General features: G+C 37.9%; 1 protein-coding gene across 8 annotated transcripts in view; it reads left to right on the top strand.

Moving 5' to 3' along the window:
* The window catches only part of OSBPL3 (oxysterol binding protein like 3), an 88,211-nt gene that overhangs the window by 60,247 nt on the left and 6,285 nt on the right, over positions 1 to 21,679 (top strand). For 5 of the 8 annotated variants that reach the window (XM_072329310.1, XM_072329311.1, XM_072329309.1 and 2 more), the window contains 11 exons: positions 2,745 to 2,852; positions 5,619 to 5,753; positions 6,429 to 6,522; positions 8,377 to 8,627; positions 10,606 to 10,743; positions 13,967 to 14,030; positions 16,361 to 16,439; positions 17,650 to 17,794; positions 19,085 to 19,229; positions 19,980 to 20,106; positions 20,568 to 20,690. In XM_072329310.1, the coding sequence (XP_072185411.1) occupies positions 2,745 to 2,852; positions 5,619 to 5,753; positions 6,429 to 6,522; positions 8,377 to 8,627; positions 10,606 to 10,743; positions 13,967 to 14,030; positions 16,361 to 16,439; positions 17,650 to 17,794; positions 19,085 to 19,229; positions 19,980 to 20,106; positions 20,568 to 20,690 (1,409 nt within the window). The remainder of the gene's footprint in view (positions 1 to 2,744; positions 2,853 to 5,618; positions 5,754 to 6,428; positions 6,523 to 8,376; positions 8,628 to 10,605; positions 10,744 to 13,966; positions 14,031 to 16,360; positions 16,440 to 17,649; positions 17,795 to 19,084; positions 19,230 to 19,979; positions 20,107 to 20,567; positions 20,691 to 21,679) is intronic. The other 3 variants (XM_072329315.1, XM_072329316.1, XM_072329317.1) reach the window with 1 other exon arrangement.

The raw sequence follows: 21,679 nt of genomic DNA, 5'->3' as shown, positions 1-21,679 counted from the left end.
AGCAGGGCTACGTTCTCTTCCTCCTAAGGGACATATGACCATCAAATGCATTCAACATGAGTAACTAGCTACTAGAGTTTGCTTCAGAGTTTGTTTGTTTTTTTCCTATTTATTTCCAATAAAAGGCTGTCAGGACACACATGGTAGCTGTTCTTTGATTTAGTGTTAGAAAGAGTTGTGCAACTCTGCTAGCTGTAGAGAATGACGTGAAATGTTCAGATTACCCTTGTCTACTTTTGCCAGAAGAAATATTTCAAAGTAGTCAAAATATGCTTTATTTGGAATACAGCTTAAAGCAGCCTACTTGAGAAGAGATTTGGTATGGAAGGAACAAATCCTGGGACAAGAATATTACATGGGAATCTTTTCTTCATTCCCATTTTTACTTTGATACAAAGCTGAGACCAAATACTTGAGAATATGTCTCATGCTCCTGGACACATCTAGCGATCTAAGAATTTACACAGATTTTTTAGACTTTGCAGGATGAATAAGCACTAAAATTATTCCTCAGACTCTTATCCAAAGTCACCCCTTTCCTTCAGCTCTACATCAAACCATTCATGCTCTGTGGTGGAATGTATTTCAGATGGATCTTAGGAAGAAGATTCTACTTCACACTGTTGTTCTTCTGTCCTTACAGAAGAAATGTGAAGATGATTAGGTGGAAGTGACCTCTTCTGTATCAGCTTTTAAAGCACATGGTGTTGAAATAAGCAGTCAGAGTAGTCTACATAGCCCCAGTTGATGCAGTAGAAACTTAAGTGACCTTCTTGGTTCTCTTGAAGAAGATGAGACAAAAAAACTTACGGTTTTATGCTTATTCCTATATTTGCTTCCCTGTGTGATTAAATTGAACTTCATCTGTGAAGTCCTTACGGATGATCAGAGGGCTGGGGCTGGAACATCTCTTCTATGAAGAGAGGCCGTCAGAGCTGGGATTTAGTCACTGGGGAGATCTTATTGCAGTCTTCTGATACTTAAGAGGGAGGGCCACGAGAGATGAGGGGAGACTCTTTACTGGGGTATGTCTTGATAATAATGTTTTTAAATGAGAAGGTAGATTTTAGGTCAGATATAAAGAAGAATACCTCTACTATGAGGATGAATAAGGCTCTAGAACAGGTTGCTTAGAGAAGCTGAGCATGCTCCATCCCAGGAACTGTTGGAGGTGGGATGGGACCCTGAGCAGCCTGATATAGTGGAAGGATCCTGTGGTAAAGTGGTTGAAACAATATAGTGTTTAAGATCCCATACCATTCTGTGATTTCATGGTTGACAGTCACTAAGAGGAGACAGGAGCCTTTCAGAGGTTGAGTAAATGTTCAGGAATTATAGACACAGCCAAAGAAACAGGGAAGCATGTAATACACCGTAACAAAAGAAATCCCTGGTTTCAGGGAATAAATAAGATCTTAGATGGGGCCATCCAAACACCCCAGCAGAGTGAAATCTAGTCAAACTCCTGACTCAGGCTAATCGCCAAGCAATGAACTTGCTCCTAGAACTTCTGCACCTTCAGTAAATCTAACAGAGCATGAGGGGAAACTCACCTGATCTCAGAAGTACTGTCTAAAGGATTGCAGTGTGTCCAGCTGTGGCTGGAGGATTTCCTGCAGTCTTCACAGAGAGTGTGATGTTTGAATTGTGCTGTACAGCTGGGTAACTGCTTCAGTGTAACTTTCTGCTCCATGCACTTGCAAAAAAAAGTGTGTTACCATAAGTACGGTTGGTCTTACAATGCCACATGTACTTGTAAAACTGAAGAATTGGGTTCATTTTTGTTCATAAGCATCCCAGTTTATGAAATGGAACAAAGAAAGGGCTGTTTTACTATCGATATCTTTAGAGGGTTATTTTTTAACAGAGTGTGTTTAAAACGATGCTTGTTATGCTTATACATATTTATAAATCAATGGAATAGGAACTAGTATTGCAATGCAATATTAAAAAACAAATATAGTACAACTGTAGTAAATACAAATGCAGAACTTTTCTCAGCAAGAAACAGAGCTAAGATGTTTTCTTGTTTGTTTTGTTCTTAATTATGTTATTTGTTCATAGCTTTTCTGTATGGTTTGGAGAAGTCTTTCTCCCCTAGGGCCTCATTATATCCAGTGAAACTTGCCCCCTGCCATTTCTGGAATTGTCTCTGGGAAAACAATGTCACATACAAGGGTTGTCTTATACTCATTCAGACTGCATTTTCTGTTTCCTTGCCTAGTGCAGTAGCATCACATCAGTTGGGGTGCAGCAACAAGAAAAAAGTGGAAATTTGTCTTACTAATTAGTCTGGAGTAAAATCTTACTTCTCTGCTATTGGAAGGCAAAGGAAACAGTACACCAGCTTGATGAAAAATCAATCATTCTTCAGTGTGGCAAGAGTGAGAATGTTTAGAGATACGAGGTAGAGGTGAGGGAAGGGTGCTAAAAAAGAAGATGCACAAAATTCATTCATTCTTAAATTGTTATATCACCTAGCATGACCTTGTAACTTGAAACTGCCATCCTGGCTTTTGTTCTCCACTTGTCTATTCCCTCATACTGGACAAAAATAATTTTACTTTTAGAGACAAGGTACAAGATTTGAACCATTCCTAACAAATAATTTGCTACCAGTAACCAATTGTGTGTTTAGTACTGCATTTAAAATACTCCTTCCCTTTCTTTTAAACACAATGAAACCACCATTCAAATTAGCTGAGAGAACTTTATATACCCAATATTTTTGTTAAATATTCCAGGCAATAGCACAAAACACAGATCTAAAAGACCGGTTACGCAGAATACATGCCGAATCTATGATCCTTGATTCAGCATCTAATGCAAAATCAAGTCCAGATTTGGTGAAGGTGGGTATGGATTTCCTCTTTCAGTGATGTCTTTTCCTCCAGCTCCTACATCTAGATGGTGTTACATCTTGTCCTGTTCTTCATGTCTCCCTACAGTGTATTGTGTTAGCAAAATGAGTCCGCTTTTGTGATTATGAATCATTTCTGGTGATGCATTGTGTTATATTTAATTTCAAAGATTTTCCTTGTGAGCAGTTTTCCTGAGCATACCACCATTGCTTTTGCTAATGGCTCTTGGTGTTCTCCCTCACCTCCTTCCCACTTCCCATTCAGCATGAACAAAGCTGTCTTGTCACCTTGCTGCCAGTGGTTTTCTCTCCTTGCATTCCCCTGTTAACTTTCATGCCTGTCTGAATACTGTTAGCCCAAATCACTAGCTACTGGTATGACTGATTTAAGGTTTAGAGCCATTATTAGACTTAGCATGAAAGAATAAAGAAAAAAAGAAATATATAGGATCTTTAGCCATTTAATTTTGTGTGTTTGAAGAAGGGGAGTCTTCTGCATATCCGGTTAGCCAGTTTGAGATACACTGAAGTACTGACAGTTTTTTGGCTCCCTTCAGAATGCATATGAATATGGTGTATTTATAGATCGTAGGATCTGGATGCTTTAGATTCTAGTAGGGGAAGCAAAAACTGTTATTTCTGATGGATTTTCCTACGTGCTCTTTGATATGGAAACTTCTGCCGTGCTTGTGTAATAAATCCTGCATTAGAACTTGAATGGATGTAGTGTTGGGGGTTTTATATAACATACTATTTCCTTTCATTTTTAAAGGCAGTTTAGTCATTCAGTCTGTTCATTTCTATTTTAGTTCGATTTTAGAAGTACTGATTTTGGTCATATTTAGCCTCCTTTTTTTTTTTTTTTCTTTTCTTTCTTTCTTTTTTTTTTTTTTTTAAGGTAATTGATCATTCCAATGCCTTTTACTTGTAGTCCCAGAGGATTTTTGAATAACACTGCTATACAGACAGACATTAATGAATGAGTACATTGGTTTTTAATTTCAAGGGTAATCTTCCTGTTTAGTGGAGGACCTTGTGAAGACATTGAGTTTTTTCTCAAACATGCTGTATGCACTGCATATATATGTGACAAAATTAGCTTTCAAAATGCCCTTTAGGATATTTGTTGATGATTCCCTCTGGCATGGTTTGGAATGGAACTTCTAGACGAATTCACTTATACTAGAAAATTTTCTTCTTAGATTTGTCTGAGGACTGTGATACAGCACTGCTGCTGTGAGGTCACTGCACAAAGCTTGGCTCTAGATGATATATCAGGTGCTATAATAGACCTCTGAAAACTGAAGCAGCATTAACTAGTTTTTCAAGCCTTTGCATAAAATAAACATTTAGTTTATATTTTGAGTGGTTTATGGTGTAGTTTATCATGCCACAATTGGAACACGAACGAAGACAAAGTGAAGCTCTCATGTGATTAAATATAAAAACCAACTGTTCTTTTATGAGCCTCTTCTGCTCATTTTGCTTCTGAGATTCAAAATAGAGTTGGAAACAATCCCAGTAGCACTGCTCATGCACATAGGAAGGTTTTTTTTTGACTTTCAGACCAATGTAACTGCCTTCCCCCAGAAGATTTGATTTTGAGGTTACTTCTTTCTTGCAGCTTTATTGGGATTATGCAGTTAAAAAAGCAGAAATCTTCTGTAAGTGACAAACTGAACTGTTATCAGTGTCACCATTATCAGCACACAGTGAATAACATTCTATACTGTAGTAAAACCTACCAGCAGAAAAGCCTCAAAAGATTTGTCAGTTTGATTGCAGACTTACCAGATTATTCATTGAGTTCTGAAAGTAAAGCTTCTAAAATGTTTTCATTTTGCAATTCCTACAAAATTGTGATAGCAAGGACAGCCATGATTACAAGTTACGAATGCATCTCATGCAGGAAGAAGCTTTAGAGCAGCTAATATGCTAATTTGGACCAGCCAGCCCCTTTCAGTACTGATGGAGATATGAGGGACCCACTGGGTACTCACTGGGAGTCCCACCTTTACTAGACTACATTTGGCAACTCTGCTTATGCCAACTACCTATAGAGAAAACCTGGGGTTTCCGTAGGTGGGGGTCATGAAATTTGTACAACATTCAAACAGAACTGCAGCAGCAAAAGCAATATCATTGATGTGGCTTAGATGATATGCTGACTTGGGTTGACACACAGGTCCTGGATGTGAACATGAAGCTTTCCAAAGCATAGCATGGAAAATAGCCTAGTGGAGATAGTTCGGAAAACATTGCTGTTGTATAGAAAATAACTTTGTGCCTCTGAATTTTGTATGCTACTGCTTGACCAGATTTGCATTAAACAAGGTCTAGGAAAGGAGAAGACTTCTGTGTTTGTTAAGATCAGCAAAGAATGAGGATCCAGTATGTAGTATGTAAAAGTTTGAGTTTTCTTCTGTGAAGGGCTTTCTTAGTGCAATGCTTGCATATACATCTGGCTGAACCTCTCAAGTATCAATGCATTTTTACATTTTTTGTCAGAGGAAATGGTACATGGCACAGTATAAACCGATCTACTCAATCATACATTTTTATTTCTTCTTTTTAGTCTGTTTTCCTTTGGTTCTAATGCCCCCCTCAGAACATGCTGCCTTTCACTACATTAGAAAAGGAGCATGTGTAATCTTCTCCCAAGTGCTTTACAACCCTTTAACTTACATGACTGGATTTGTATGCATGAATGCTATTTGTAGTATTTTTCCCCTCATAACTTTGTATTTCTTTTAAACAGGAAAATTCGAGAGAAGAAAACAGAGGTCTGGTTCACCAGATCTCCAATGAAAGCAGACTGTCTATTGCTGACTCTCTCACAGAATTTTTTGATGCGCAGGAAGTCCTACTGTCTGCCAGCTCTTCAGAAAATGAGGTCTGAGCATTAAGGTTGACACCATTCTTATCTAGTTCATTATCTGCTACTCGACATGTGGCCTTTCAGTGTGCTAATTGCACATCAGATGGTATGACAAAAAAATAAAGTTAATATGCTGCTTGTGTTCATTTGTTATCTCTTCGCAGTTGAATGTAAATAATTATTATGGAGAATCTTATATGTGCATTGAGGAAAATGGCCAACAGGTAGCTAATATGCAGATACAGCATATATTGTGTCATCTACCTTGAGTCATTATGCAGGAGATAAAGGAAACTGTATCATAGAAATATATATTTATACCTGCCCTGTAGGTATACCTTGGGGCCAAGACCACACGTACTAAAATTTAATAGCTCACTTCTCTGGGACTCCCTAAACTCTTGGTGTTTGATGTGGTGAAAGCCCTTTTAGCTCTGAAGCCAAGATGATGAAGCACATTTTAACTAAAATAAAAACTGAATTCTCACTAATGGTACTTATTCCCAAAGTATCTAATTCTTAGGCCCACTTAGTACTTTTCTCCAATACTGAAGCACAGCTTAAAAAGTTCAGATCTGCAAAAAATATTAATTGCAGCAGAAAGTAACAATTTTTATGTGCACATGGATTTACTTTAATGGGTATGTTAGTGAGTAACGTGTCGGTCTTATTACTCCATTCTGTACATAGGTATCAGATGATGACTCATACGTAAGTGATATCAGTGATAATGTCTCAGAAGATAACCTAAGCAATGACATAGAGAATGAAAGACAAACTTTAGGTAAGTTCAGGGTTTTATTGTATCATGTTTTGGGAATTGTGTGTCTTGTTTGGGGTATTTTTTCTTGTTTTGATAGAAAACATCTGGTATTACAGATTTTGTGATGTAAACAGCTTGGGGTTGTTTTTTTTCCTCTTATCACCTTAGTGTGCAGCACATTCTGGTTAATCTGATTAAAAAGGCCAGGGCACCATCAATTAAGCAGGATGGTCAGGCCATTCTATGACCCTGCACATAGCAGGGGGTTGAAACTATATGATCATTATGGTCCTTTTCAACCCAGGCCATTCTATGATTCTGTGATGGTTCAATATCAGCAGAGAAACACCGGTGTAGTACTCTCAGCTTCATCTCCTTTAGATCCTGTCATGGCCACAGGAGTTTTCAAACTAGGAAGGCTTAGCTGCTTTCAGTTGCTTTATTGTTTCATTTTTCTCTAGAAGGTAACTTGCTGCAATACAACAAACGTGTTCAAAGTTTTGTCATTTTTAGCAGATTTTATTATTTAAAAGAACATGAGAATTATTTACTGTCACACCTCGTGTGTGACCTTACACATTTCTTTTCTTCCTGTTTTAATTATGATGGGCTTGTTACTGGGTACACTTATTTAAGTCTTACTAATTAGAATAAAAAAATGGAGGCTCATAATAAACTAATTGGCTTTTGCTTTCAATGCATTTCAGCTAATCACACTGTTCTTTCCACTCTATCAATATGTTACATTCAATAATGGTGACCAGTTGTTTCTTACTTGCAAGTGTTACCTGATCATCTCCAAGGACCAATGGATCCCTTTAAATTTGGGTAGTTCAAAGTGTTTGGAGGTCTGTGTGCTGCCCTAAGACAAAGCTTTCAGAAGGAAGCCTGATGGGGAGGGGAGTTGGTGGTCTGATGGTATACCCAAAGGTTTACAAATGGCAATGGATTGTAAGACAGGAGCTTTCTAGGTGCTTCTGAGGATGTGTAGAATACGTTTGTGTAGTAGTAACTGTATTCCTCTCTGAATCAAAATTGATGTATAACTAAGCAGTGTACCTGTTGCAGAAGTTCATAGCTCTATTTTAATACATATAATCTCAATGCAAACTTTGAACTATTTATCCTGTTCTGACTGCTTTGATAACAACTCTGGCCGCCTCAGATGTTCTTGTTGTTATTTAAATCATTTTTTTTTTGAATCATTAGCAAACCCAGAGGTCCAGAATTGCTTCAGTTTTTCTACCTGCTAAGGGGGTCATTTCTCTACCAATATTTGGATGCATCTAAAAGCCAATGTGGTTTAAAATTTGTTAAATGCTCAGTGCTATGACAAGCACTGTAGAAAAGCCTTCATGTAAATCTGTGCTACACTGAATTTCCTTGGAAGCATTATTTAAAAAAAAAAATTAAAAAAAAAATGTTATATTTGTGCTTAGATCTGTAATTTATTCCTTGTCTTCTGAGAAGTGGCAGCTTAATTGAAGCTCTGTCAAGGAGGGAGGTTTTATGTCACTTAAACAGATAGGAATCCATCTCTGTTACAACTAAGATAGCAATAATATTTACTCTTTCAAATTCAGCAGAAAGCCTGAGTCTCTCTCCTAGCCTATAAGGGAAAGGAGGTAATTTTTCATGCTGCTTTCCTACCTTCAGTTTACTTCAGTTAACTTAGAGGTATTAAAATCGTGTTTATTCTTTACCCCTTTGTAGCAGGCTATCTTCAAACCACAAGTGAAATTATTTGACTGAAATGTGAAAGTGAAAGATGGTTTTGACAAGAAAAACAAAAAGTTACATTTTTATATATAATTTGTAAGTGGGATAAAATGGAAGTAAACAGTGTATTAACTTGTTCTGCATGTATATTTTCAGACTGTATTTCTGAAAGTGGAATTGGATGCCATTCTAAACGGAGAACATGTTTACCAGCTCCATGTCCCAATACTAGTAACATCAGCCTGTGGAATATCCTAAGAAACAACATAGGAAAGGATCTCTCCAAAGTGGCCATGCCTGTGGAATTGAATGAGCCACTTAACACCCTTCAGCGTCTCTGTGAGGAGCTGGAATACAGTGAGCTACTAGATAAAGCAGCTCATACACCTAACCCGTTTGAACGGATGGTAAACAGTTTATTCCAAATTCTTAGTAATAATCAGTATAACCAGAAGAGTACAATGTAAAAAATCAATCTGTCAAATACATGAAAGTGTTCTGTTCCATTTTTTTTTCCACCCAGCTGAAAGAGGCAGGCTTTACACGTTTGTGTTTGTTTCTGTACCCACTGACTTTTATTCTTCTGCCTAATTTCTGTTACTCTGTAAGGAAGTGTATCTCCTAAAGTGCCCTGTCCTACAAGGTTAAATGAAGTACGAGTTGAAATCTGGTTTGCATCTTTTCCTCCCTCTTCTAATTTTCCAAGATTAAAAGCTTGGAGCAAAGAGGAGTGCTTCTCTCATGAGTATGGAAGTTGCAATGCAATGTATCTTTGCAATGTAAAGTTGCTTAATCTGGACACGGTTTTCCATGGAAGACAGTGGGTCTTCCAGTCCTACGTTACTGTGATAACTTCATGTTAATTAAGTGATCTCCAGCTGATTTTCTGTAATTCTGGGGATGCTACAGACCTCAAACCTAGGTAATACTTATATATGTTGGTTACTATATTGATGTCATCTTCCTCCAGCATGGACTCCTGAATTCAGAATTTGACAAATAACAAGAAAATATTGATTTCAGTTGTTTGCTTCCAGATTCACAAGAGCTACTTAATGTGTATGCCTATAAATAAAGGATTTTAAAGCTCCCTGCATTCTTTTAAATAGAAGTTATGGATTGCACCTTACACTAAATTAAGTCTTTTGATCAATATTTCTTACTTTAAAATGAGGCTATTAATGAAAGTAAATAATTATGTTGTAAATACTGCTTGAAAAGACACTTGGCTCCACCCTGACAAACTCTACGAGGATCATTACTTCGTGTCTGTCTTCAAGATTTAGAGGGTGCAATACAATGGAAAGCACAGTAACAACAGCAAAATAGCAAGGTCCTAGGCTAGGGCAGGTGAGGATTTGCTCAAATGCAACAGTCATGATCATAGATATAGACCCTTGCCTTCACTGCCAGCCCTTAAATGAGGTCTGAGAAGGGGTGGATCCAGCCCTTCCAGTCACTTAGGTCCATTGCATGCACCTGAACTCCCTTGGATTGGCTCTGTCTTCCTACCGGCTACTCAATCACTGCTTGGAGCCACGACAGCATTTCTGCTATAGAGATTGTGGCTGCTAATTTGTTCTTAGGTGCAGAACTCTTTTTTGTTTTTGTTAAGAATACACCATAAAAGAAAATGAACAGTGGGTCTTTGCATGGGAATGAAAATAAACCTTTTCACTCCTTCCCACACCAAGCATCTGGAAATTGAGTCAGAATGTAGTATTCTTTGACTCTGAAAAACTCTTGAGGTAAAATTGTCATTAGCTGTTGTGTAGTAATTGCAACATTTTACTTCAGAGTAGCTCTTTTATTAACTCAGTTTCTGAATTTGTGAAAGGAAAGCACCTACTTCTTTACCGGATGTGAAAAAGAAAATGAAAAGGAAGAAAAATGATACAAATTGCATTGAACATAGCAAATTTCATGAATACTCTCACAGTGTTTCCTGTGCCATGTTTAGGAAAAGGATAGTGAGTAGATCCATAGAATAATGGACCGTAACTGTAAAAGCCAATTACAGTGCCAAATCTATCAGTGTTTTTTAAGTTCACTGCTTTCAATTCTGTGTTTCCAACATACTGAATTGTTTCAAACTGTTTTCAGAGACGCTGTTTTCAGTTGATTAGTTTGCAGAGTTTGATGCTATTAAGTCCATCACTGGCCTCTTGAATGATTCATTGAAAACTGAAACATTCTATAACGTATGAGCTAATGGTTAACTCCCAGGAGGAGGCATACAAATTTATAGTCTGCAGATAATGGAAAAAATAGGTGTCTGGTGTCAGGATAAGGCCTTTTTTCGTATATCTCTTATGTCAGAATCTATAGGGAAAAAAGTGCATGAGTGTGATAAAGTAATCAGAATTCTCTCTGTGTTATTCCCAGGTATATATAGCTGCATTTGCAGTATCTGCATATGCATCCAGTTACTACCGAGCTGGAAGTAAACCGTTTAATCCTGTTCTTGGAGAAACCTATGAATGTATTCGTGAAGATAAGGGTTTCCAGTTCTTTGCAGAGCAGGTACTGTATGCTACAACACTTATTTTGCTATTTGATGGACTACTTAATTCTGAATGCATGGCTGGTATCCCCCAGAGCTAATAGCAAAATACAAAATTACTTTGTGTAACCTTAGCCCAGCAAAACTCGAGGGATGTTACAGAATTATAAACGAAGGAAATGGCTTTGTTTTTTGAGGAAAGGCAGCTAATGCTGGGATAGAATGTGAAAACCAGTCACTGACAGTCAGAAGCAAAGGCTGGCAGGCTGTTACTCCAGTAACTAGGTAACTTGTTTAACCAGAGCACAGTTTCTGATCAACCCCAGGTAACCCTACAGGCTTGGGGAGTTGTGGCTGGAAAGCTGCCTGATGGAAAGGGACCTTGGTGTGCTGATGGATAGTCAGCTGAATATGAGCCAGCAGTGTGGCCAGGTGGCCCAGGTCACTGGCATCTTGGCTTGAATCAGGAATGGTGTGGTGAGCAGGACTAGGGAAGTCATCCTGCCCCTGTACTCAGCATTGGTGAGGCATCACCTCGAGTACTGTGTTCAGTTTTGGGCACCTCAGTACAAAAAAGACATGGAGGTACTGGAGCAGGTCCAGAGAAGGGAAAATCAGCCCTATGAGGAGAGGCTGAGGGAGCTGGGGCTGTTTAGTCTGGGGAAAAGGAGTCTGAGGGGAGACCTTATCGCTCTCTTCCAGCATCTGAAAGGTGCTTACAGTGAGAGCGGGGTTGGTCTCTTCTCACTGGTGACAAGTGACAGGAGGACCTCAAGTTGTGCCAAGGTAAGTTTAGGTTGGACATTAGGAAGCACTTCTTTACAGAAAGGGTAGTTAAACACTGGAATAGGCTCCCCAGGGAGGTGGTTGAGTCACCATTACTGGATCTGCTTAAGAGCCGTTTGGATGCGGTGCTCAGAGATATGATTTAGCAGAGGGTTGTTAGAGTTAGGGTACTATGGTTAGGCTGTGGTTAGACTTGATGATCTTTAAGGTCTTTTCCAAACTGAGTAATTCTATGATTCTATGAGTATTTATTCTCCCTGTTCAAATACTTTGTGGGCTAAGCCTGTCAAATCTGGTACCACAGCTTAGTAGCTGAAGGATGCATACAACACATCAAGATCTGAGTGTTGCTGAGAATAGTCTCCCTGTACTATGATTATTAAATGTGGGTAAAATAAGTATAATATTTGAACCAGTCCAGACACCAGAATTGCTAATCTTATGATATTAGATAAAGTGAGGTAAAATTTAAAGAGTCTGGTTCCTATCAGAATGTAAGAAGGATTGAAAGCTGTCTTATTCAGTCTAGACATTGCAACAACAAACATTAGAAAAGCAAAGTAGGCAAGGCTGTGCAACCTAGAAATTTGATCAGTAAAAGCTTTGTAAGAGACTTCTATTAGTAAATGAAAAGTGTTTTTGATGCACTTTGTACATCATGTTCTACAAAGGACAAGAAGCTGCACTATGTGATCTTTCCTTAGCCTAGGAAGTATCACAGACAAAAGTAAAAATGAGGGGAAAAAAGCAGAACAGTCAAAGTAGGAATCAAGTCTAAAGTTCAAGCAGTGTGTCTGAATCTTTGCAGTGTTTAGTTATGAGTTAGTTCTTAGAGCAGCGGAGTTACCAGTGTAACATCAACTTGGAGTAGCAAAGCAGCTAATAAAGTTTGGTACTTAGTTTAATATAAGTTTGAATTAAAGGAGAAGATTTTCCCCTAAATATTAGGCAAATCGCTACAAAGGCCACTTTTCCTAAAGGAGATTTTTAAAATATGAGTGTTCTTGTTTTGTTAATAACTGTTGTTCAAATATATGCAGTAAGTGACATGAGTGGTAAAGTTTTACTATATTACTATGGGGTGGAGGAATATTTGGGAAGGAGGGTGGCATAGAAGGAAAGAAATTTCATGCAGCTTGCAAGTATTAAATATTTCGGGAGCTCTTTTTTATTGCTTGTTTGTGCAAGCATTTTGATGCTTGCCCTAGATAACTTGTTAGTGCAGATACCACGTAATGTGTGGAATAGGTACGCAGAATGTATAAAGTTATAGAGATCTGTTCTATTATTAGGATATATTCAGAATAACACTACTTAGCTCCATGACCTTACTCTGGAATTATCACAGTTTAAGTGAGAGCCAAGTTTAACCTAGGAATTATAGTGACATCTGGGGTTAATCTGAGTGCAGTATGTGAGAGAGTGTTGCTCTCAGTGGATTAGGACATAGCTGAGAGTAATTAGGACTACTTTATTTCTTTTTTAACTATGTAGAGGTTGCTCAGGGGAACTGCAGAAAATAACCAAATTGCAAAATGAGAAACAAAGAAGACTGTAAAACTGCATTTGAGACCTGTGGGTGATTATAGAATGAAATCCGTAGCTGGAATTAGCAACTTGACTTGAAAATAAAGTTGTCTTTGTCTGAAGAACGTTACACATCAAGGCGTTGGTCCTGGTCAGATTTTACTCACCCAGAAGGGTGAATGTAGAGCTTTTGCTTTGTGCAGTCACTTTATTTACTATTTTCTTTGAACAGTATGCATAGTGTATTTATTTATTTACTTAACAACACTCACTTTGTTGTTTCAGTCCTTGCCTTACCATGTATGTGCTATTATTACCCAAATCTGATAAAATGCAGTGTGTGTGGTTAGAGCTACACACAAGAAAAATGGGATGTGTCTCTCGTGCAGTCTTAGAAGTTGGCAGACAGAATTTCATGGTTTTATTTCTCCACCATTTGTCCTCTTCAGTGATGCTGATTGTTGTCCCTTCCCCATAGTCAGGGTGTAGTAAGGATCTGCTGTACAGAACTTTTTGGCCTTTGGTTTTTGTTTGGTTGGTGGGTAATTTTTATCTTTCTGCTTAAAGTGCGTCTTCTGTTATTATATGAATGAGGCCTTTGGGTGAAGTGTAATTATTACATTAGATACAGTGTACAAAATCTATAGTTAATTTCTTTCAACAAACTAATGTTCAGGCCTTTTAAACAGCTCTTACCTTTTCTTTCAAGGCTTCTTAGGTCTCAGTACATTACAAATCTCACTGGCTCCCCCTTAAGGTAACAACTGCGAAAGGAAAGTAAATGTTCAAATTGTAAATGAATGAGATAAATGAAGAAATGAATGAAAAATGAAAGGGAAGAAAAAGGAGAGAACAAAACAAAATGGTTCTTCAAGGGTTAACATTCTTATCTTTTTTTTTTTTTCCCCTTCTTTCATGTCTTGCTCTTAGGTCAGTCACCATCCACCCATTTCTGCATGCCATGCTGAATCTGTGAATTTTGCTTTTTGGCAAGGTAAATATTCAGTCTATCATTTACTTTCACAGCCTTGATAATAATTCACTGTATGTTTAACATGAAACATCCAGAAATATGGAAAAGGTGAATTTCTGTGCTTAAATCATAACAGAATGGCTTTAAGAAATCCTTTGCTTACTGGTATGTTTTTTACCTGGATCTTCTGCCATTACAAAAATCTACAAGTGTTTTCTAATATTATTTAGGATCCCTTACATGTACAATTATCTGCATGTATTGAAAATCTATCAAATAACTATCTTGGGTTTTTATGTTTGTTTTTGGTGAGAGGTTTGTTTACAAGGGAAGATATTTATAAAGACGACCTAGAATAGAACTTGGAAAACTATGTATTGAATCCTGAGACGTGACTGATCTTGCAGTTCTGTTCTGAAAATAATTTCCAGAAATAAGTGTAACAGCAGGGACAGCACATTCACCGTGTCACTCTCTTTTAGTGTTATTGCAGTGCATAAGATTTCCTGCTGTTCCACTACTAACATTGTCTTTCAAAATATGGTGTGTTGGAGCTTTGTTTGCTGTGCAAGTCTAGTGAAGATGTCGGCCAGTTACAATACCTGAACAATCCAGTATTTTTGGAGTGTACACAGAACATAACTAAGCCTTCTAACTCAGTTAAAATCCTTTGCCCAGACTTTCATCAATTTACTATGTAGCATATTATAGCCTTGAATTCTGTTAGGATCGACTTTGCTGACTTGATTAGAGCTATTACAGGTGGAATTGCATTGAACAGAAGTTGCAACTTCGTTATTAGTCTAATCCTTTGCTTTGTAAACACATACAGGGCAAGAACCCTTCTGTTCTTAGCTGAAAAGCAAAGATGACCAAAAATGTATCCATTTGCTGAGTACTTTGTATACAAGACTAGTTAACAGCCTATCTTAAAAACTGAAGATACGTTTCTTTAACAGATCTTGGAAAGCTAATGTCACTTAGCTATTGTAACATGCACTTAGAGAGCAAAGTTGTTCTGTAAGGACAAGGACAGAATCTGGTCAACTAGAGAAAGTCTGAGGTCTGGTCCCAGTGGCCCCAGAAAACTCAGTCAGGTTGCAGCAGGGTTTGTTTTGGTTTGGTTTTTGTTGTGTTTTTAAATGTGTCTGTCTGAGCTTGTTGGAGAAACAATGATTCTTTCTAATATAAATGCAGTCTGTAAATGGCCTCTTGCTAGAGGGCTGTATTAACTTATGTGGAAAGATTAGCATTATGCTAATCATAAAGATATCTGTCAATGAGATAAGTTCTTTCTGTGCAAACATCTGTCGTCCACCTATCATATTGTCTCCTCTGCTGAAAGGAGTCAGCCCTCAGCTACTCTGCTAGAATACTGATGTCATCCCACCAGATACTGAGTGACCTTAGTTCCTGTTTCAACATCAAGTAATCTCTGGATCATTTATAGAAAGCCAGGAGAGTGGGTTCTGACAGGGGAAGTTATTTCAGAAACTCTTTTCCCTTACTTAAGAAACTAACACTACTTTTGTAGGACATGTTTGCAAAGGGCAGTTGCATTGGAAGCTGTAGTTTGGTTTTCTTTCCGCCTTATCATCTTTTTGAGACTAGAGATGATCTTTTCCTTTATTTTCAAATGAATCCATGAATGGAATTGGAGGTCCTGGTGTCTAGCACAGCAAGGATACTACCTTGCAAGCACTGAAGTCACTGTGAAAGTTACTGTCTGATTGTCTAGCCTAATTAAACTCCATACCCCTTATGCTGTGCTTCTCTGTCCATGTTTATTTCACTCTGAAGTGAAATAAATCGCTAATTTAACTGCTTCCTTGGGATATTTATATAAACTTTCATTGAGATTTATCATCATCTATTTTTGGAGGAAATAATGTGAGACTTGGACAGTTCTTCTGATTCAGACCAGATTTTAAAAGGCCAATTAAACTTCTAGTGGAAGTCAGACTAAATTCCTGTCCGATTTCCTGCCCTGTGGATGTTGTTAGTTGTTATCTGTTTGTATTTGGAATTTTATTTATGGCTTTTGAAATGTCTGCATTCATTCACAAGCAATTGAATTACAGATATAAATGTACACTGCCTACAGCTTATTTAAATTCCTCTCTTTTGAAAAAGTTTTTAAGAGACAACTCTGGTGCTTCTCTATTTAAATAACCAGTAATATTGTGAATAGACATTTAACTGTTTGAAGGGCAGCATTATTTTGGACACTCCTTATTGTGTTACGCTTCATTATTTTGTGTTTCTTAAAGTAGAACCCAGGTGTAGACTGATTCACCCAAGCTGATGACTAAACCTGCCTCTTGTTTTTTCTTTCCCTCATCCTTTTTCAGATGTAAGATGGAAAAATAAATTCTGGGGGAAGTCCATGGAAATTGTTCCAGTTGGAACAACACATGTAACTCTTCCAGCGTAAGTGCTGCGATCACGCATTGCTGTTCACACACAGACACATATGTTTGCTCACCTGTACCAAAGCTTCATTTTTGCAGATGAGAACAACCCGTACTGTGCAGATGAGACCTTTAGAAGAATTAGCAATTAAGATTAGAAATAAAAAGGGGGAAAAAAACAAAGCAGAATCTCTAAATCTTTCAGAGGTCAAGCTCTAAATCTTTCAAATGCTGTAAAACCAATGATGAGATAAAAGCCATCACTTTCATATGCTTTAGTGAAAAAGCACAGTTTGTATTTTCATACTTGGGTTGAATTTCAAGCTTAGCGCATTTTTTAGTTACATGGAAAAGCTGCATTGTAAAGGAAGCTGCAATGTTTTTTTTTGCTTGAATATGAATTTGAGGTTGGGATGTTGTTGCTCTTTTGTGTCTACACTTGTACAGACCCTAACCCTGTGGGGGTGTAGGTCTGTAGCTGAGGCTGATAGCTGTCCTCACTGCTAAAATAATTGTAAGTGACAAATAGCACCAGCAGCATATCTGGTATTTATTATCCAAGGAAGTAAGCGCTCACAACCACTACAGTTTAAGCTGATTTTTAAAACTAAAAATCTGCAATGTTTCCTATGCTGGCTGGTCAAATTGTCCACTATAGATCAACAAATAGAATCTCTCAAAAACTACCCTGTATCCAGCATGGTAACAGAAACACAGGTCTAAAGGTGAAGCAGTGTTCTAATTAAATTGGTTTTCCAAAGAGAGTCCACGAATTTAATTATTCTGCCAAATTTAAAAAATTAGAGAAACAACGCAATAAAGTATCCAAAAGGCAGCGTGTATAAAAGATATTGTGTTCTCTTGTTCATAGTGGCTAGACTGAGCTGTGCATTCCAGGGTCTTTAGAATATGAGTGAAGGTTCAGAGGTAAAGTAACCTATGGATTAGTGTCCATTGTCCCCATTAAGGCTGATGAACTGGAAAATTTTCTGATTCACGCGTGGTTTTCATGTGTCTATTTGTATCCCTGTGGAAAAAAATATCTGAATTGTTGTCATAGGCTTTAATAACAATAAACAGGTATTAAAGAATATTAACACTTTATTTTAAAAAAATGATAATTGTTTTTTGGGGTTCTTTTTTTTTGAGTTTTCTTTCAGTTTCTTTCAGGATTTGATAAGCTACCTTAAATATGGCGTAAGACTTCTCCTGTATTTATTTTGTTACAGTTTTAGAGACCATTTTGCATGGAACAAGGTGACATCTTGCATCCATAACATCTTAAGTGGGCAAAGATGGATTGAACACTATGGAGAGATCATCATCAAAAATCTTAATGACAACACTTGTTACTGCAAATTGACCTTCATAAAGGTGACTTTCAGTAACAGCAACTTTGGCAGTGTCCTATCCAGCAAACACAGCAGGGGATGGATGCTCTCTGCTGAAACTCAGCACAACTGCTTACAAGCTGTGTTTTCATGTAGTTCTGTAATTACCTGTGATTCTTTGAGAAACATGAACTATAAAGGGACTGCAGCTCACTAGGTAGAGCCAGACAGAAAAGAAAAGTAACAGCCTTCTCAGGTGATTCTAACTGAGATGCAGGGGAAAAAAAATAAGAAGGAGGGAAAGGAAGAAATATCATCAAAACCCTGGTCTGTGTTTGACAAGAGAACTAGGCACAAGGTGTCTACTAATCCATTGGCATGTGCTATGGTTGCATTCATCCAGCAGCTATGGAAACAGTGCTTACACGGAGTGTTTCAAGCAGGGCACCTTTCTAGCCCTCTTCAGGTGCTTTGAGGAGGCTAAGTGAGGGATTGTATTGTTCAGAGCTTTTGCTTCAGTATAAGGCATTGATATATAACTACCTCAAGAAATGCCCTCATAACTGAAATTAAAATTTACTTTTGGCAGTAGATGACTTCTTCTAGAAAAGAAAATTTAATTGAAAGCCAAAATGCCAAAATTGAAAACCCGAGAAACAGTTTTGCTCAGCATTGTAAGAAACTTACCTTAACCCGAGTTTTCTGTATTTGACTGCTGAAGCAAGGCTCTGCTTTTCATAACTTGTATCTGCATGGCTGCATGGTCTATCTGTAAGTACTTCAGAATGCCTGTGCACCATGGTGCACTCAGCAGCAGAAGGAAAGTGAGTATCATCATTTTCCTTTTCTTGCTTGTCTTTCTGAATACTGTATGCTTTCTAAGAAGCGTTAGAGTAATCTTTTTAGGTATTTCATTCAAAGTTCTGTAATGTATTCGCAGAGTTGTAGTAGATGTTTGGAGGTGGAGAGACTGCAAGTTTATATTTGATAATATAAATTGGCTAAAATTGAGGTCACTGCAGTAACAGTTCCTTCTCTTCCTGTTCTGCAAATCCGGGGAGCATTTAGGTAACCAAGTCAGGAATCAGTGTTATCTGTCATTGGACAAAGTTGAAAGTCAGCTGTGCTTCACCTAGTGCTGCCTCAAAGAAAGGGAGAACAGATATAATTCTCAACAGCCCATTTTAGTAGGCTGATTTATAGTATTAACAGCAGTTCTTTGTGTATGATGTTGTAATATGCACCTAAATTAATAGCTTTCAATTCAGAAAAAATACCCTACAGCATGGCGATATCACTCTCACTTGATCTCTTATGCACCTTTTGATTCTAGGCAAAGTATTGGAATCCAAATGCACATGAGATAGAAGGCAGTGTCATGGATAAAACCGGGAATGTTGTGCATCGACTCTTTGGGAAGTGGCACGAAAGTTTGTACTGTGGGACAACTTCATCTTCAAATTGCATATGGAGAGCAAGTTAGTGACCAGAATGGCTAATGTACAGAACTTAGAATATGCTTGAGAATGTCTTTTCTATTTTAATATCATCATAGTATCATAGTATTGTGCGAGTTGGAAGGGACCTTAGAGATCATCGAGTCCAACTCCCGGGATTCGAGCCCTCTAGTGTAGCAGAGCAGCACTTGTACCACTTGTGCCACAGGGGGGATTCGAACCCGGGCCTCCAGTGTTGCAAGCGGCGGTTCTAACACTGTGCGCCACCTGCAAAGAATAATATAATTTTTCAAGGATTTAAAATGTAGACCAGAAAAATCAACCATTCAAATCATGTTGGGAACTTAATCCCATGGCTTCCCGTATTTTCCTCATTCTCCCTCCTTTTCATATCTGGCTATGAAGAAAGTATCGAGGACTCTAAAAGCAAAGAAAAAACAACAAACAAAAAAACACTTTATTGTGTGTGCAGAGAACTGTGGTGGTTTTCATGTATATTAAGCATTGGAGAATTGTACACATAGCTCAGTTCTATAATGAGGACCATATCTGAAGTTCTCCCAAACCTTGTGGGGATTTTTCTACTGCAGTCTGAAAAACCACTATGACTGTAGAATGCGTTTCATCACTGTTATGCTTTGATTCAACTTATTCCCTTAAATTGAGGTCATGATTCAGAGATTTTTAACAAGATTGAGGGGAGTTTGGTATTGTCCTTCTAAAGATAGTAACATTTTACTGGAATTCTAAATGTTCTTCTTTCTGCTGTAGACCCAATGCCTAAAGGTTATGAACAGTGGTATGGATTTACTCAGTTTGCATTGGAGTTAAATGAACTGGACTTGCAAACACGGTCGTTACTCCCATCCACTGACACACGCTTTAGACCAGACCAAAGGTAAGAACTGTTCCCTCTTAAGTATCATCCTCAGCATCTCTACATTCACTTTATCCCTACGCTCAGGCTAATTTGTTTAGGTGCCTGCAGAATGTTCCCCTTTCTACATTAATTCTGCATCTGAAACAGAGTTTTAATCACTTATCAAGAGATGGTCTAGACATTATAGACCAGTGTTTCCTGGAACTCGTTTTGGATGTTCTATTTTCTAGATGGGAACTTCTACCATTGCTAATTTTCAGGGGAAAAAAAATCTAATACAGACATTACTTTGAGCTTGTTGTAAGTTACCTTTCCATAAGTGCTTTTTGGTAATGCAGTTATTGTCTATAGATACAGTTGTTTATCTTTCAAACACCAAGCTGTCTTCTGCAAAGATTAGATTCTGGAGTTCTAGAGAACCTAATAAAAATAATGGACTGAAGCACCAACTGTGTCTTTTATCATTGCTGGTGCTACAGGTTTCTAGAAGAAGGGAATATTGAAGCAGCTGAAATGCAAAAACAGAGAATTGAGCAGCTACAGAGGGAACGGCGGAAAGTGCTGGAAGAAAACAATCTAGAGCATCAGCCTAGATTCTTCAGGTATATGTAATAATTAGTATATGCCATCAGTTATTGAAATGTTTACTACAGATCTGGTTCTGATCTGCCATAAAGAAGGCTCCAGTTTCTCGCAGGTTTCTTCCATATTCTTGATTTTTACGCTTAAGCAATGTGGAGCCCTCCAGACTTAGTTAAGGAATACAGGATGCACTTTTTTATTACCACATCCCTGATTTTTGGATCTTTTGATTTTCTAAATTTTCGCTCCAAAGGTAAATGGTACTTGGTCTCAGTCTGGATTTGCCTGAGAAGAGAATGTAGCATCGCTGATTCTTTCAAGCAAGGTGAAGTGTAGGTGGTTTTAGCTTAGTCAGCTCTGCTGAACTGCTGAATTCAGTGGGACTGCCTTGCGCAGCAGTGTTTGGAGCTAGAATCTTTCATTTTGAGGGCTGGTTTTGAACATTTCCCCTATCTAAAGGCAAGAGATTGGTGATTTAGAGGTCACTTTATTTCTTCCTTTTGTAAATCAAATAACAGGGGACTTCAGCTGTTGAAAGACAAGAATGAATGCTAGTGACAACATGGCCTTGTGCCCTTCAGCTTCTCTGTTCAGGATGCAGTGAAAGAGTTAGATCCAAGATGAGTGCTGTATGGGCAGAGGTGTCATAATTAACAGATCTGGGTTACTAATTGTTTTTCTAGATAGACACAGTAGTAATGAGGAGCGAGACTTTGAGAAACACAGAAATGTTGACAATAGATGCAAAAAGAAAAGGGCTTAGACCTCTGCCTGTCAGAAGAGCTGATGAGCTAAGGAAATGGAGACACACTTTTCTTCCAGGAGGCTAAACCAGGAGGCTACACAGACAGAAGAGAAGCAAGGTCTAATACTATGTTATTGTATATTCACAACGAGGACTGTAAATAAGGACGAGGATTTGAATTCTTACAATGAGGATTTGAAAGCTGAGATTAGTGCTGTATGTTTAAATAACAGAATAAAAAATACTATGTAGTAAAAATGTGAA

Source organism: Excalfactoria chinensis, chromosome 2 (genome assembly GCF_039878825.1).
Source record: "Excalfactoria chinensis isolate bCotChi1 chromosome 2, bCotChi1.hap2, whole genome shotgun sequence".
In the NCBI taxonomy this organism is placed as follows: domain Eukaryota; kingdom Metazoa; phylum Chordata; class Aves; order Galliformes; family Phasianidae; genus Excalfactoria; species Excalfactoria chinensis.
This window is presented reverse-complemented; position numbering and strand designations above follow the sequence as displayed.